General features: G+C 35.4%; 1 protein-coding gene across 4 annotated transcripts in view; it reads left to right on the forward strand.

Moving 5' to 3' along the window:
* Positions 1-1,485: 1,485 nt before the first annotated feature.
* mib2 (MIB E3 ubiquitin protein ligase 2) overlaps positions 1,486-19,248 on the forward strand; it is a 72,675-nt gene continuing 54,912 nt past the window's right edge. Inside the window, exon 1 of one of the 4 annotated variants that reach the window (XM_028452076.1) lies at positions 1,486-1,635. Coding sequence is in view for 2 of the 4 variants with exons in the window: in XM_028452075.1 (XP_028307876.1) it covers positions 3,568-3,598 (31 nt within the window). In the remaining 2 variants the exon portion in view is untranslated. Of the gene's footprint in view, positions 1,636-3,368; positions 3,599-11,146; positions 11,324-13,780; positions 13,871-19,248 lie in introns of those variants that run through there. The other 3 variants (XM_028452075.1, XM_028452077.1, XM_028452073.1) reach the window with 3 other exon arrangements.

Genomic DNA, 19,248 nt, shown 5'->3' on the forward strand with positions numbered 1-19,248 from the left:
TGAAATCATGTAAACCAGCAGAGAGCAGTGTTGAACAAGTTCTAACAAGATAAAGCTGCACACTGTAGTAAATATTGACACAATAACACAAACATGAACAACTGCTGAATGTGATGACTAGTGCACACACTTTGTCTTTGAAAACTCAACATATAGTCATTCTGGCTATAAATGCACCACTGGTTCAATCAATAGAGTCGATTATTGAAAGTAGTGGGATTTATTTACCAGTTTGTGTCTGCAGCAACCTGATACTATGTGACCCAGTTACCCAAAACTAAATATACTCGTTAAAAAAAGAATAATAAATGATACAATACAAATAATAACATTATACGTAGTACCTTCCTAATACCTTCCAGATTTAAAAGTTTAACTAGAGTTTATCACTTTAAACAGACAAGGAGGACCCAAACCTGGTCCCAGAGGGCTGCATTCCTGCAGGGGTTGGATGTATCATCTCCCCCACTCAGAGGTTTGTTACCACACTCTAAAACTGGGTTTTTCAACCTTGGGGTTGTGACCCCTTGTGGGGTCGTCTGGTATTCAAATGGGGTCGCCTGAAATTATGTCTAATAATTGATTTAAAAAAATTAGCTGATTAAAAAGTATAGTTTTTATTTATCTTTTTTCATATGGAAACACCACACACAATCTTAATTTGATTAATTATATACGTTCACTTTTTCTGAAAATATATGAGCTGGTGAATCTTTGCACTTTGGCCACTATTCATGGCTATTTATTTTTTACACTGTATAACCAATTATAAACAAAAAAAATTTAAATTATCAGGGGTTGCCAGAAATTTGTGATATAAAAATGGGGTCACGACCTAAAAAAATGTTGGGAACCACTGCTTTAAACACACTGAACTGAAGCAATGACAGCCAGAACGCTGCATACTGTTTTTTTATTTATTCCCCTTTTATTTATTTATTTATTAGCCTTTTGAATGATTTAATCCTTCAAACAAGAGTCAACAGCTTTTAATGATCCTTATTACTTTATTAACTGCTGCTCATTCACAATTTAACATGATTTTTTAAATTGTTTTATTTAAATTTAATTTTTTTAATTGAATTTTTTTTTTTGCTCATTCACAAATGAAAAAAAAAAAAAAAAAAAAAAAATAGGCGAGCAGGCAGATAATTTGCCAAGAAGCAGAATTAGAATAATTCTACATAGTTTGACAAGATGAAAAAAAAAAAAATAATATTTACAAAAAAATAAAAATAAAATGAAAATAAAATTCTTTCATACACAATAATAATAATAATAATAAAAAAAAACAATAACACAATAACGTGCACTTGCATGCACACATGCAGTAACCACATGTGATTTCCACGTTGGATCAAAACGAAGTGACGATGTGAAAGTTATGATAATGTGAATAAATTTCAGTGTCTTTAATTGTGAAATTCATTACGGCGAGCACGTGAAGGCATCACCAGCTGTGACGTAATAGATGGGCGTGTTGTCATGTCTGTGTCGCTCTGTGAGAGCGTCTCTGTCTGTCTGTGTGGAGTAAAATACGTTTTTGGAGCTAAAACCTGGCGTGTCAGCGTCGTCCCTGGACACAAACATGGGATTTAACCTGTCTACAGTGTAGATATTGATCACATAAATCTGGTAAGTAGCTTCACGGACGGAGAAGTTTTATATTTCAGTCAAAAGGGATGAACACACGTAAATTAGCTTAGCTAGCGTTGACGCCTGACAAGCTAGTTGTGCAGTGTTGACACCGATATTTACATGGAACCACGTAGAAATGTGAATATTCATTGTTGACACATCCTGGTGTTATTCTCAGTATATATATATATATATATATATATATATATATATATATATATATATATGGAGATAAATAGGTATGTTATCCGTGAAACAGCACCTCCTTATCCCCATAAAGATGAATGGAGTCCAGCTACTCTGTTATAAACGAGGACCACAAGGTGTTTACTGAATAAATAATTAATAACATAAACCTCGTTTTTCTGTAGCATTTACTTATTAAATGCTAAGCTATTATTTAGGTGTTAAACGCAGCACAGTGTCGTCCCAGGTTCTCCTATTTCACTGTGCATTCAGGATCAATTACAATTGTAACCGTGTAATTAATAATTAATTGCAGTTATGGCCTTCATATAATTGAAATTATAGTTGAAAAATCTGTTGCTTTTGTAATCTTAATTTAAATGTAATTGAGTTTAGATAATTGACTTTCTATTTGTATTTCTATGGACATTTCTATATAATTTAATATAAAATCTACAAAAAAAATAAAAAACAATGTTAACTACATTGTAATTAAAAGTAAACATGTGGAACCATGTTTCAGTTCTATTGCTTACACATGCGTAGTTAATAATCATTAAAATATGTTTCATATCAATATATTCATGTTTCTTTTCCCATTACACTTCAGTTCTCATCAGGATCATTTTATCATTTATATATAAATAAAAATATAGGGGTACATAGTGACAGAAAATAGGCTCAGACACCCACACCAAAAATATTAATACCAAAATTTTTCATTGATCAGGAAGCCTAACAAGTTAAGCAAGAGATGAGCAACAAATTGGATGATAGATAATATTTTTTACAGTGTATTTTACAGCTGATTTAAGGCATCATAATCATTATCATAAGATGCTAACAGAAAGCTAACACGTTTAATAAAGCTTGTTTTTAGAGGCTCAGTAATTGCTATTAAATGTATTTGAACTTTAGTAATTGAGAATGTAATTGTAATTGATTTTCAGAGGAAACATAATTGTAATTTTGATTGTATTTGGGAAAAAATGCCGGTCACCGTAATCATAGTTGAGTTGTAATTGAACATGGGTAATAGGAGTGTAATTGACCCCTGCGTTGGGGGTCAATTACATTTTTCAATTACAAATACATCTTCAATTATCAATGATGGACATTACATTTTGGGTTTGTTATTACAGTCATTATTTTTTGGATTAAAGTGTTTATTGCTGCAATGTAGAGTAGTATCATACACAAACTATGTTTATGAATTTCATATATATATATATATATACTGTATATATTCAAACTTTTCATATATATTCAGACTTTCATATATATGTTCAAACTTTTCTTATATATATATATATTCAGTCTTCCATAATATATATATATATATATATATATATATATATATATATATATATATATATATATACACACACACACACACACACATTTTGTGTTTTATTACATTTAAAAAAAAAAAAAAAAAAAAATTCAGGTCTTGTTACATTTGGGGTTGTTGTTGCACATGGGGCTCTAACAGGCCCCGACCCCCTCCAGCTGTCCCCTCTCTGATCACTGGGTAAAGGCATGAACACTGAGCCCAGTTTGCAGCTGCCACGCAAGGAGTTACAACTGGTTTTGCTCAGCAACTGAGTACACGAGACGAGCCAACTTTCAGACGTCTGCTGGTTTTTTTTCCATGTTCATCTTCTCTTCTGCCAATCTACATTAGTTAACACACTCTAGACTAGTAGAGAAATGTAACCAAACAGCTGGTAGCTGCTTGAGAAAATGGGAAAGATTTGTTGCGCAAGTCCTGGAGGTAAGACGCAATACATGAAATTCCCTCTGGAGCGACTGTTCCACAATATCTGACTGTGTTAGTGATATAGTTATTATTTATGTTACAGTAGCTTTCAAACTTACACCTTTACCAGTGTATGTAAGGGTGTAAGAAAAACATAAAGTCTGCGATATATCGCAGTATTTCACCCCGCGATTATTGTATCAATCCAAAAAATGTTCAAATCGATTTTTTAAATTTTTTTATTTTTTTAAAAGAAAAACCGAAAAAAAGAATTGAAGAACTTACCAGAATCAGAATCTGTTGTGGAGGCACAATATATATATATATTATATACTGTATATACTGTATATATTGATATTCAGAGTTTGATAAACATACCACTTGTTTTTTATATTTGTACTTGAATTACAGTTACAGTTAGTTACATTTGCATGTTCTCGCAAGGAAAAAAAGAAGACGTTTTTTGTACTTATAAAGGGGAAATTTGTAATTATTGATATTGCCATCTATATCGTCTTTGTTAGTATCGGGATATTAAAATTGTGAATCATATTGTATCATCAGATTCATGGCAATGCACAGCGCGAGTATATACATATATAGGACTTTAAATTTTCAAAAAACATGACTAATGTATAATTTATTTTGTCACTTATAGTGTCAAAAATATTATTTGATGCGACTGGCAGAAAAAAACAAAAAAAAAATCTTTAGAATTACAGATAATTCTGTTCAAATTTATTTGGGTGTAGAAATGTAACAAATTACTTCTTAGAAATATACCCGTAAAAGCAACTCAATTACAGTAATGTGAGCACTTGTAATCTGTTTATTTTTCCCCATCAGAGCTAGAGATGCTTGTTTTTCCAATGTGTCTCTGGAAAGCTTAGTTTTATGAACCGATGTAGAGGAATGTTGATGCTAAAAATAGACTCATTGTTTGGGTTTGATCAGAGCATGTTCTGTTTCAGAGATTTAACTCCATTAGACAACTGTGAAAGGCTACAGTAACATTGGACATCTTTTATGGTCATGAGCACGTCAAATTCCCAGAAGAGGCACTTTTACATTATATAATAAATACATATAAATGTTAGGATTTTGCAGCATGATGTGTTGATCTTGATGATACCATTTTACAAATGCTGACAGTGTTTTGGTTCAGTATGGAGGTAGATTTGTGTCACTATTATTCCATGAAAAATAATCATTTTCAGTAAAAAAAAAATAACATTTTTAAATGCAAAAAAAAAATTGAGACCCAAATAATTGCATTTGAACACTTTTTTTCTTTGTGACTGAAAATATTTTTTTTTGATTGAATTTTTTTTCTTTGATTAAAATGTTTTAATTTATTGATTGAATATTAAAGACACAAATGTACCACCCATAATATGGTCAAATAAAAAAAATACCATTAAAATAAAAAAAACTAAACCTTTTCAATCAAAAGTCAAAAAGTGTTGAAATGCAATTATTTGGGCCTCAAATGTTTTTTTTTTTTGCATTTGAACACTTTTTTTCTTTGATTGGAAATATTTATTTTTGATTAAAAATGTTTTTTTTAATTAAATAATAAAGACAAATCTCGCTCCATTGTTCAGAGGCCTCATGATTAGGATATTGTGAAAATACTAAAACTTCTCAGATTACAAGAAAGAGTAAATAAACACTAATATATATATATATATAAATATATATATATATATATATATATATATATATATATATTGAAGATTGTACTTGTTTTGACATTTTCAAGGTAACTATTTCTCAAAATGTACTAGCTTTAATCTTAAAGCTGCTACCTAAGGTGATTCTTTTAATCTGATAATTAATCCACATCATTTGGTCAAAAAAGATGTCAATGGTTGAGTCTGACACTTAAAAGTTTGTTTCCATCTTCATAGGGCTGGGCGATATGGCCTTTTATAAATACCGCGATATTTTTAGGCCATGTCACGATACACGATATATATCTCGATATTTTGCATTACCCTTGAATTAACACTTTGATGCACAAAATCACACCAGTATGATGATTCTATATGTCTACATTAAAACATTCTTGATCATACTGCATTAATATATGCCAATTTTAAACTTTCATGCAAAAAAGGGGATATCACAACTAAGTCAAAGTTGACATAACTGTATTTATTAAACAGTGAGTGGCTCAAACATAAAATTGTCAACAGAAAGTGCACGTTCTGTGCAAAATTGTCACAGAGACATTTCAAAACAAGACATTAGTGCAGGATGCAACTCACATGGCATTTCAAAACACAAAATTAAAGTGCACTTTTTGTACATAATGCCACTACAATATTTTAAAAAAAATAGTGCCCTTTTGTGCATGTTGTCATTAAGATGACATTTCAAAACAACACTAAATTTAAGTGCACCTTTTGTGCATAATGCCACTAAGATATTTAAAAAAAAAAAAAAAAAAAGTCCGCGAGTTTAACGGTATGGTCATTTTCAACACCGCACAGACTACAAGCTGCGATATATCGAGTATATTCGATATATCGCCCAGCCCTACATCTTCACCGTAAACACTCAGTTTGTTGACATTTTTGCACATTGCATTGTGGGATGTGGGAGAAGTGTTTTTACATCATCCTGATATCACGGGGAATACCAGGAACAATCTAGAACAAAAATGGTGTCAAGAGAATCACTGTCCTCATTGTTTGGTGTGGAAACACAAGGTGTAGAAACACTGTGTACAGGACTCCACATCCCACAATGCATTGTGTGAAATTGTCTACAAACTGAATTTTTAGAAATGAAAACAAACTTTCAAGCTGAAATTTCAACCTTTTTTCTTTCTTTTTGGAGTAGATGATGTTCCATTCATTGGTCTATGAGGCACACACTATCATTTTATGTCATAGAAAAATGAATGGGATTAGGAGATTGAGGTTTCAAAACCAGTATTTGATCATTTAGTGGCTTTTACTAATTATCTTGTAAAGTGCACATTAACTGTTTAACAGTGTACAGATTAGAGATTTTGACCAAGTCATGGGACACTGCGTATAAAGCACTGGTTCTTATAATGACCCCATTTTAATATCACAAATTCCTGCCAAATTTCTCTAAAATTAGCTTATTTTCAATCATTGTTTGTTATACTGTGTTACAAATACAGAGTAGCCATTATCAGTGCACAAAGTAACAATAAGCGCCAGCTCAGATATTTGTATACTGCATTTTATTTGAGCTAGATTCATATTTGAGAAAGTCAAAATATAGAATACAATTTTTTTTTTAGATTGTTTATGGTATTTTTTTTAATTTTGCAAAATAGATTAAAAAAAAAAAAAAAAAAAATTTAATTAAATAAATTTTGGAAATTTAAAAAAATAATAAAACAAAAAATAAATTTGAAAAAGGTTGGGAAAACCTTGATATATAGATCATCAAATATTCCATCCATCCATTTTCAAACCCACTTGCTCCTGTTTTACAGGGTCGCGGGGATCATCAAATATTAAATATTATAAATATATTGTTTCCTCTATTTTGTTTGGAAGATTTAACATAATATTACATCTCAAATGAACATAAGGAGAACATAAAGCATGATTATATAAATGGAATCAGTTTCATTTGACTCATTGAGACATTTTTTTTTTTTTTTTTTTTTTTAATCCCCATTTAAAGGTCACACAATGACATTCAGTTCATTTACTGCTGTGAACATTTTCCACAGCAGCAGGTCATGCCTGCACACATCTGAAATAAAGAAATGCATAGCAGCATAATTCTTTTGTGCTGTTACACCTAAGGTGTCATTATTATAAGCCTGGTGTCAGTTACTTTCACTTTTTATTTATATTTGCTATATTACCGGCGCTCTAATGTTCCTACATTTATGTGTTTTTTAATGCTATTTTTATCTCTAAATTTAAACTAAATTAAATTAAATTAAATTAAATTAAATTAAATTAAATTAAATTAAATTAAATTAAAATACCATTATTATTATTTTTTTTTAATTTTGTCTGCACATGCTGTCGAAGGTCAACACGACAAGAAGTGCAATCTTTTTAAGCAGCAATGCATGTTTTGTTATTGCAATTAAATAAATGAATTTATATATATATATATATATATATATATATATATATATATATATATATATATATACATATATATTAAAAGGAATAAACTCCACTTGATACCTAGGATAAATATACACGAAATGGGACAAACCTCAAAGTTGTAAAATAATGTTTTATTTTGTTGTTTTTTTTCGTAACCATGACAATATTTGCTGTTCCCTCCTGCATTATCTAATAGACTTTCTTAGTTAAAGATAGTTTGCGGGCCAAATCGGATGCTCTGAATGGCCGAATTTGGCCCCCGTCCTTGAGTTTGACACTGTAGCCTTTATTTTACCAGTGAGTGTAATTGGATAATCTTTTCCTCTTGGTGACATGTTGGTGTGTCTTTTATACTGAAAGAGGAACTTTGTGAAAATTAGTGTCTCCTCTTCTTCACTACATCCATTATTATTCCCTAAAGACAAAAATCCTCAATAATTGGGGATTTTTTTTGTCATTACAATCTCGGTTGTGTGTTTTTTGCATATTTTTGGGCCAATATCAACAGATAGCTGTTGTTTTTAAAGCATATTGTTGAGGTCTCCCACCGCTGTGGTCACATTGAGGAAATTTGTTCAAGCCTAAGGACAAACACACACACACACACATACACACATGCTCCTGTCCCTGTTTTCTGTGCTAGGCTTAGCACAGAAAACTAACTTATCTCTAATTTTTTCTCAAAATGGCGATATACGATACAAATCTTGATATTTTTCATTCAAATAAAGTCTTACAAGAACAACAATTCAGGTTAAAATTGATGATGTAAAATGCCACACAGACACATTTATCAACAAAAAGCTGCACAAGTGTGCCACTTTTGGCTTTTTCTCCAATAAGGGACAGCACTTGTGAGTGAGTTCTGTAGTGTGACTGTGCTTTTCATGCTATTCTGAAAAGTAGTGAAAGCAGCAACTCATAAATTGAGTATTTTATTACAAAATAAGCTAAAAGTAAAAAAATTATATATATATATATATACAGTAAATGCGATATTGTAATATAGATATAGGCGATATTGTAATTTTCAAAATCGGCAAAATTGAAATCTCGATATATTGCCCAGGCCTAATCTTTCTATAGTCGATTTACTAACCAATTAACTTTTTTTAGAATTGGAAACAGAATTTTAAGAAGTACATCATGCATTGTACTGATTCATGATATGTGTGATAACTAAGGCCTAGTCCACACGTAGCTGGGTATTTTTATGAACGTATATCCACCTTCCAATGTTTAAAAAAAAGAAAAATCCATCCACAAAAAATGTATAAATGTGCTATCCACAAGTGGATGGACGTCACTCTCTGTTGTTGGCAGCTTCATGTATTGGGGTCCCACGTGCACCCGTCCATACAGAGGGCCACCGGAGACGGTAGATGGTACAGACAGCACGCATCGAGCAGCACGGCCGGAAACCCACCCCGTGGCACCCTCTAAATCATGGGAGCAAGGCAGCACCCCCCACTCCCCAGGCACAGTGGGACACCAGCCACACCCCCCAGTGTTCCAGGGGGCGACCCCCGCCGCATGCCAGTCCCAAGGGGCCCGCCCCACCACAACAGGGACCGACCGCACAGCAGAGAAACCCACGCCCACACCAGGACCAGCACAGGCCCGCACGGCACCACGTTACACCGTCCACAGGGAGGTGGCCCCGGCTATTAACCGCCCAATCAGGGCCATCCTGCTAACCATAGATCGAGAGGCAGGCGCACCCAAGCACCCCCAATTGGGCACCGCTACCCCACACCAATGCCGCCAGCACAGTCCCCGTGACATTTGGAATCTTAAAAACTCCGGTTATCAGTGTTCACACTCAAACGCAAAACCGGAGTTTTCCCATCTTCACTGTGGTTGGAGTTTTTCAAAAGCCCCGTTTTTACCTTATCCTGCGTTTTCATGTGGATGACTGGCCAAACCGTAGAAAAATATATTTGTTTTAGTAGATACCCCGTGTGGACAGGGTCTAAAGGTGAAAGAAAAAAATGTTTTAGCAATATTTCCCCACGCAATTATCATATTCATCCATAAGGATCTCTAAATCGATTTTTTTAGTCATGTTTTTTAGCGAAAAAAAACAAAACAAAAACATGTCATTGCGCTAATATATGCATAGCACTGTAATTTTCCATTTCGCCAAAATAGAAAACTTGTTTATCGAGGGGGTTAAAAAATAACCCGCAATAGGTGAAACTTGCTATTTTTTACAATTATTATACATGTTTTAAGGCTGTAAAACCCCACACACTTTATACACTTCTCAGACAGGAATTAACATTTCTCTCTTGTTTAAACACTCTCAAAGTGTAAACCTTCGTAGACTTTAGAACATAAAACCTTTTTCAAACATACAGCACTTCAGAGTCACACTGCTAGCGATCGGACATTGATGCCGAACGCATTCAGAGTCTTTGTTGACGATCACACCGGCTTGTTTTGCTGGTGGTTTATGTTTATGAGAGGAGAAAAAGGAACGCAGCTCCTCGCTTCAGGAGGCAGCGAAACTCAGAGTTGGACGTGTCGCTGGTGGCTGAACGCAGCAGAACACAGAACACAATGCGCATTCATACGCTGTAAAAAAAATGCATCCAAAATTGCACTGAAAAAAAAATCCGCGAAATACCGAGGCTGTGAAAGGTGAACCGCGATATAGCGAGGGACTACTGTATTTTGAATCCCGATATATTGCCCTGCCCTATGCTGTTGCTCCTTAACCAGCAGCTGATATGTACAGAGCAGTCCGTGGGCTGAAAGTGAGCTCAGTGGCAGGTGCCCATTCATCAAAATGACCTCCAACCCCACCCCTTTGCTTTTTCCCTGAACAGAAACAGACAACATCTAATCCCTCCCCCCTGAAACGCATGCCCCTCCCCCGCTGTCCCCTGCTTGTCTCCTCATTGGCAGCAGAGCAAACGGTGTTCCCGAGGGCTATGAAAACGAGGGCTGTACATCCCCATGCAGAGCCTGCCTGATGCGCATGTGTTCCTGTAAACAGTGTCCGTGCCACTGAAGCATCCCTCGCATCCCTCCAGTGATGGACGACAGCCTCAGAGGAAGCGTGCACAGAGCGGAGCCCTTTGGCCTGTTTTTACGCGAAACCCAGGGAGCATCAAGCTGATTGCAGCGTTTGACAGGCAGACGCTCTCCTCCTCCCTCCTCATCTCCTCTCTCTCCTCTTCCTCCTCCTCCACGGTGGTATTCCTTGCTGACACAACGCACAAAGGACTAAACGCTGGCTGCTATCCTCCCTCCTCAACCCACCTCAGCTCTGATCCTCCCACAGACACCCGGGTCTGTCTGTGCGGCTGCATAATCGCTTTCTCTAAAAAGCACGTCTTTGAAACACCGGCCGGGCCATCTTTCCGTTCCCTTTCGCCCCCGACGTGTGCCTCCTTCTCCTTCTTAGTCATGTCATTCGTGGGAACACTTTCCTGTAAGGAGGATGCTGCTGCTCAGAAGATGATGTATTATTGGATTTGGTGTCACCTCTAACAACTATGGTTATAATTATTACATGATCTGATGATGTGTTCAAGCAGTAGAAGGTAGGAGTTGCTCCTCCTTTTCTCCTGGTTTGGACGTTTTGTCTCATCAACCTGGTACATCAGTACACCAAGAGGTAAACCAGCTTGACGACATTCCTTTTTTGTTTTTTTAAATTTTTCTTTTAGATCCGGTCCTCGTTCTTTCTGTTCCAAGACATTTAAATGTTTAGAACAACACTAATACAAAAATGTGATTATTTGCAACATTTAATTTCCCACTACAGTTAACTACAGTTAATGAGCTACACATTATCAGTAGGACTGTTGTCAGTGATTTGCTGATTTCAGGTAAAGGGGGTCACATCCAAAGTGCTGGTATTGTGTGTGTTATAAATACTCATAGCTACGCAAGTAGTCATTTTTAGGCACTTATTGTTAGTTTGATAATCAATAATTAATCAAAATAGTTACTGAAATGAAAGAAAGTCCCCATACTGCTTGGCAATATGTGGTTATTTTAGGGCTGGGCGATGTGGGCCAAAATTCATATTTAGATAGTTTTTTCTCAAAATGGCGATATACGATATAAATCTTGATATTTTTAATTCAACGCTGAAACTGTTTGACAACTTAAAAGGATTCGACCTCACACTTTGTCGTCAGCCATGATTGCGTACGAACAGCCAAACTACTAGTGCCCTACAGACATTGTTCGGCTTTGTGCAACGTTACTTGAATGCGGCTTCATTTGTCTCGTTGCGCTGTATATCGAATCGGTGTCGTACACAATGAAAGGTAAAACATTTTCTACCAATTTCTTGTTATATTGAATAAACATTGATATGACTTTAGAGCTGTCCCGATCTGATATTGATATCGGATATTGGTCCAATATCAGCCAGAAAATGAATATTGGATTTTATCGGCCTGCATTTAAAATCACTGATATAAGCTCGCCAATAAAATTTTCCGCTCCAGCACTTCTGTACATAGGTGACTGTGGTTCACACTCCAACAAAGTAACCTACTGTTGCTGACTATTCTATTCTGTTTGAGTAATATCACATGATCAAGCCTTTTCTAACATTTCACGCTACAAAATAAGTCATAAAAGTACGTATGATTTGTGCTGATATCATATCAGATCAATATTGGTATCGGCCGATACGCAAGGCTGCAATATCGGTATCATATCGGAAGTGAAAATGTTGTATCGGGACATCCCTATATGACTTGATATGCTTTGCCGGATTCTATGACTACTTTTTTGTGTACTTGTATGTATTTGTTTTACATGCTGGCTGTTTTCCACAATGACACCCTGGTCTTTTATCCACATGGCTGACTAAAACAATTTGTTTAGAAGGAACAGCACTTCCTCGTTCAGGCTTTATCTTGTTTGGGATTGTGACATGCTTACGCCTACAGCTACATAAAGCAACGTGAGGCAGTGACAGGCAGTTGTTGTAACTTAGTTTTCATCGAGTTGCGCTGATGTTCACCAAAATGGTTCTCCCAAAATACTTTCAAAATTGACGGTATATAGAAGACGTTATAATTAACTAACTGTATGTTTAATACTGCAATTGATTGTGAAAACATGCAATCGTGACATATATATATATATATATATATATATATATATATATATATATATATATATATATATGTTAAGGTTTTGTTTATTCAGACAAGTTTTTTTTCAGGAAATTTTATCTCCTGACATGTTTCGACCGTCAACTGCCAGTCTTCCTCACAAAACCTTAACATGTATTTTAAAAAATTAAGACAAAATGAACTTGTGACATCTATGCCTTTCCCCCACATTATTAATTTCCTTAGCATTTTCATCAATGGCCTAGAAAAGAACATATAACAGACTTTCATTGAATGTGTAGTTTTTTTTTATATCATTGACAGTCAGTGGACACATGAGAATTAGTCTGATATAATAGTAGTTTGTAAGCTTAGGTTTGTCTTTCTGTTTGTCAGCCTGTTCGATGGATGTGTTGGGTTACTGTGCCCTGGATGATGCTACATCTCCTCATTTGTTTCATCTATACCTTCTTTATCTGGGCAGACGTGCTAATCATTACACCGACCTGCTGCCCTGTATACATTTCCCTTTTTTTAAATTGTTAAACCTTTACCCGTCTGTTACATACGTATCTATTAAGCTAAATGTAGGGTTTTAGATTATATTTGTGCAGACTAAAAGTTTACTGTGCAAGCCCAATCAGATTTGGCGCCCTTGATCAATGGATCGGACTTTGCTGATTAGACAGTGCCAATCAATATACAGTGTTATGTAATAGACTTATCTTGAAAATAGTTAAGATCAGTTCTGGATGTCATCATCATCTGCCTTTTTTAAATCTTGGTGATCCAGTGTGACTTTTCTTCCAGATAAGGCGAACAACATATGTTAAACCCCCCCACCTCCCTTCCCAATTTTCTTTTTAAAAAACAACATGTTCCAAAGTGGAGATCAAAGTTCACAGCAAATCAAATACCAGGGTTGGGTAGGAGGGGCCACTGCTTTAAATGTCTGTAAATCTAGATGTTCCTGCTGGTCGAGTCGGGACAGTGGGAACACAGGGACTCACATTGCCACAGTCTCACACCAACCAAGAAACTTACAACTGCCAGAATGTTCAAATGTGGACTGAAGATCATGGGGAGTGAGTATAATAATACATTGTAATGTGATAGGATCATTTCAGCGCTGGGATATGAGTGACTGTAAGTGGAGGATTTTTGGTGCTAGATTTTTTTTGTATACGACTCTTGGGATAAAGCTTTCTGCCGTCGATTGTGTTAGTATTGACTTGCGTTTGGTGCTTAGCTTCCATGTTTTGATGATGCTCTGTGAGTTTGGTTTCCTCACCATGTGGTTTGACTCATTTTGCTGCGGTAAATCTAATTTTGGGTCACTTCAGTGGTCATTCAAGTGAAGCTTTTGAAAAAGATACCAAAGAACAGTTTGAGGCGTTATTTACTTTTGGCCTTCATTGACTTTCCTGCAAATCCTTTGGCCAGCAGATAATTCTGACTCTAACAGTTTCCAGAGACTTACAATTTGACTTAATATGATGATGACTATTGTTTCATACATTTTTGCCATTGAATAAACATTGTTTTACGTAACAGTAGCAACTTGGCTATTTGCATCTTGCAGATATTCTCTTTCATTAGCTTTGTGAACGGCTGGGTCCTATTTAGGCGACATTGAGGCTTGTGCCAGTGTCAGCTATGATAAGGTGGCCCTGTACAAGATTAAAAAAAAAGACCGGTCTAGTATTGTGTTAGACAACAGCAGTGGTTCCCAAGCAGGGGTACGTGTACCCAGGAGCACATTGCAGGGGGTACTTGGAAAGATTTAACAATGTATTTAAAAATAATCGGGAAATGTTCCCAGTTCCTTTTTAGGCTTGTTTTTTTGGGTCAAATTCACCACAAAATAACATGACTATTGTTCAATAAAATACCGTATTATATTTTCTTGTAATTTATTGAAACAGGATTATTTGATGCTGTAGAGGCCATTTTATTGCACTTCTGAGAATAGGAGACAATAATTAGCTACATTTTACAAAGGAGACCGTATTTACTTTCTATTGAAGAAATCACATAAAAGTTGCATTGAATTTTTGAAAATAAATAAATTACACTTTAAAATACTCGTTGTTGTGGAGTAAGCCTTAGGCAACCGATGTTGGAGACATATTTAGGGGTTATAAAAGCTTATGGAATTATGAAGGGGGTACTTATGATATGAAGAGGGGCTACACGGGACAAAAAAGACTAGGAACCCCTGGACAATAGAGCTATCTTTTTTGTAACATAGATTTAACATGACCTTGTAACCATCCTCTTTTTATGAACTTTATTAGTTTTTAATATTATGGTGTAAAAGCACTTTCTTCAGATTTATTGACTGTACATTATCAATGTTTCCTACCTTTTGGTTTTTTTGGATCTGTTGACTGTAACGTTAGATGTAGTAAAGGAAACTCATTGTCATGTTTGAAATAAAATGTTATCCTGAAATACTCTGGAAAAGATGGGTACATTGGGATCATAAAGGAATGCACAACAACAATGCTAGGGGAAGCTTTAAACTATGCGTAATGGAAACTATGTTGCAAAGTAAGAAAAAGTTTCCCACACTAATTCACAAGCTCCACTTGAACTCCTAAAAAGCATTTTTTATTTAAAAATGCTTTTATATTCAGATAAACTACGATCTGAACGTCAGGGCCGAAAGCAACACTATATTTTTGGATTGTTTGTCTTTATTTTCTATTTGACGATATTGAGATGGGCTTTTACTGCTATTGGTGCTTCAAGGTGTGATGTATTGTGTGGTCTTATTGGTGTCTTTCCACTGTCTTTGTCTGGTTCCCTTCACACTCTGGTATGCAACAAAGAGTCTGACGGAAAATTGCAGCTTGCAGACGAGATATTTCTCCTTTCAAGACTTTTCTCTCTAAACCCTTGAGATGCATTAAAGTTGTGATGCATGTGAAGTTTATCTAATATTCTGCAGCCCTTGTGGCACCAACAATCTGCAATGTTCAAAGGGATTTAAATCATTTTTCACAAGGACATTAATTGGTGTATTTCCTTTCGGTGTTTCAGGCCTTGGTTTCCTCATTTTTGTATTTCGGCCAATAATTGTTATTCAGTGCATCTGTAAAATGTTTCCATTTCTAAATGACAAATTGCCTATTCAGTTCTATGTACCAAATGAAGTGGCATGTGGGTTTATGTATATGCCAATCAAACAAAAGGGGAATGACAAATCAAGAACGTTCTAGGACACGTGTCAAACTCAAGGCCCAAGGGCAGAATGCAGCCCTTTAAAGCTCCCAATTTGGCTCACAAGAGAATGTAAAAATGACAGTGAAAACTGACTTATTGTGTTAATCATCAACTAAATCAATGGTAGATATATCAGTACCACCAAATACACAAATTCAATGAAATTTCAATTTTTTTTCCCAGGGCTCACAGTTTTTCCACACTTATATCGCGTTATCGCAGTCGTTTTTAATCTCAAAAAGTGTTCTCAATTTTTCCAAAATCTACAATTTTCCTCAAATTATTCCCCAAATTTTGAATAAAAATTGGTCACAAAATCAAGGAAATTTAAGATCCTGCAGGGACTGATATCTGTCACTTATTGCTTGAATATTGCCCTTGCCATACATACTTTGAATGCTATTATACTTAGAAGTGCAAACTAGGGAAACAAGATTGACAAAATAGCTTGTTTTACTGCCTAAAAGTTTGTGGCCCACTTGAGAGTAAAACTGCTCCATATTTGACCAAGGCAAGGGAAATATATTGAAATTCGATTACAATTTCAATTATTACACTCAATGATTACAAAAAATAACATATTCGAAAATAAATGACAAATAATAAAAAAAATAATTATACATATGTTTTATTAGCTAAATAAAACAAACGTCCACAATTTAGAATAGCTACAAAGAATAAAGCTTGGCACACACGAGAAAAATGTAGTATTAATTATTATTGAGTTGTTTAATGCACACGCATGCAAGCTCCTAAGCCCCACCCTTCTCAAAGCTAAAGCTAGCCTAGCCACAGGAATTTATTTATGTTTAAACAATATATTTTACTTTGTTTTGTACAGAAAATAAATAACTTTTTGGTTGACAAAAGTTCAATTATGTCTAAAATAATTGTAATTATATTTTTTTCTATAATCGAGCAGCCCTAAGTTTGATACCCCTGGTTTTTGGCCTTGGCTTCTGTTTTTGGTGAAGTGAGTTAGTCGTTTGGGCCAAAGGACTGTCTGGTCACTGCTGTGGGCTGGAGTTTGGAGCTAACCTCACAGATTGGTCCTCAGTACGGTGTGACAGAAGCTAACCCATCTGTTACTGCAGGCAGAGGGCTGTAATCCAGCCTGCCTGAGCCGTGTTTGCCACATATTGGCAGCCACTTTTTTTTAGTGACACAGGTGGCCTTGTCATGCCTGCCCTAAACCCTCGCTCTCACAACTCCTTGCGGCGCTGACACATGTAGGAGGAATGTACAGTAACAAATGAGCCCTTACTGCACCTGTTGGCTCTATATGTAGTCAATAAGAGAATTCATTAAACGTGACACCTGCTAACTGGAGACGAGGAGGATAACCAACTCGTTGATTTTTCCAATTTTGGAGTGCTTGATTTCACAATGTTTTTGACATAATAATGTAATGTCAAATAGGTACAATGTAGCCCTGTAGTGAAATTTGTCTCTGAATTTTACCTATCCTGTTGCGGAATAATATATAATAAAAAAAAGAGAAATATTGTGTAAGGATTTATTTAATTAGCTTACTGGCAATTTCAGTGAGAAACAATTTTTTTTATTTTAGAAAAATAAATCTACCAAACATTTGTTGATTGAACACATATCAGTAATAATACAACATATTAATCACCTTGAAACTGTGAAATACAACTCGCGCCATCTTTAATGAGTTTGAAAATCATTCTCCACGCAAAGTCTTGTTCTATATTTAGTTTTTATTTTTGTCAAAGCTCAAAAACCACTAACACACAAGTATGTGGTAGCAAAGGGCATCAAACATGTTTGGCTAGCGTAAAACAATGTAGCTCTCGCTATATTTGCAGTTTTTGTGATTAGATTGTTTCTCTTTCACCACTAGAGGGCAGTCTTACTGAGGCTAATAGACTAAAAAGAAAGGATGGGACAAGCTCCCCGGTGGAGTGAAGCTTTTTATTTATTCCCCCTGCTGACTGGCTGCAGTATAGGTCATAAACCCCGCCTCCTCAATGATAACAGATGGGATGTGAGTCAAACTGTAAAGTTAAAATATTCGTCATCATTTTTTTCCTAACTTAACCTCTGCTGTGATCATTAGTTATTCTCACCCTACATTGTGTTTAAGTGCTCATTTTTCTGTGAAATTTGTTCTAAATATGTTATTTGAGGTTAAAAAACAGAATTTTACATCATACTGTATATGACAATGATTGAGGATATTGCGTAGCTCTCTTTGTGAATAGCAGTTACGTCGTGAAGCAAAGCCGAGACGTAATTTAACTTTTCCATTCAGCAGTCAAAATGAGTTGTTGTACAGTAAACTGTTCTAAACCATTAAAAAGATACTTATGTTCTTGGTGTAGCTGGGCTTCCGTAAGTCATCAGGGCAGTACGCTAAATGGGCGGGGCGTGATACCTGGGCTCCTCCTGCTGGACCCTACTGCGTAGACTGGTTCCAAATTACGTCAAATTTGCAAGATGGAAGCGCCCCTAAGCGCTGTATTTTGGCTTCAAGAATGATGAGTGGGAACAGCTAGAGTGCACGCCCACTGAGGATAATGTGTAATTTGTGTCAATGCATGGAGGCTCCTGACTGCTGCTCTATTTATATTCTAGTTTCCAATGTTGTCACACTGTATTTCATTTTTATTCACGTACCCCTTGTCACAATTTGCGTACTTGTGGCAGTACACGTACCCCACTTTGGGAACCTAGCTCCTAAAACAGGGGTTCTCAACTGGTCTCATCATGGGACCCATCTTTTTGCGACGGTCATTAAATCACGACCCACTTTTTTTAGAATTCAACCAACTAAATTTAGTTTTTCAAAAATAGCTGTTGAAAACATACATATTATATAATCTTTTTAAAAACATAAATCTATTTATTTTCCTGTGCAACATGCATTTCACAGCATGCCTGGAAAAAAAAAAAAAATTCAAAATAAAAGACAAGTCCAACATGAGAGACATTAATTATTTATTTATTTTCAACCAGCTGTCCGCAACCCACCCTGTAAAGGTCCGCGACCCACTTTAGGGTCCCGACCAACCAGTTGAGAATCACTGTTCTAAAGTAATGATGCAATTTTTGAGTAGTAATGGGATTCCAATTCGACAATGAAACCTTAAGCTTTTGTGGTAAACTCTTTTTTAAATACTAGGAACTACTTTTAAGGTAATGGCCTTGTAAAGTACACATCAGATGTTATCATTGTGTCCACTGAATCCTGCTAAATCCTGCAGATAATGTT

This window comes from Gouania willdenowi, chromosome 7, assembly GCF_900634775.1.
Source record: "Gouania willdenowi chromosome 7, fGouWil2.1, whole genome shotgun sequence".
NCBI classification, from domain to species: Eukaryota; Metazoa; Chordata; class Actinopteri; order Blenniiformes; family Gobiesocidae; genus Gouania; species Gouania willdenowi.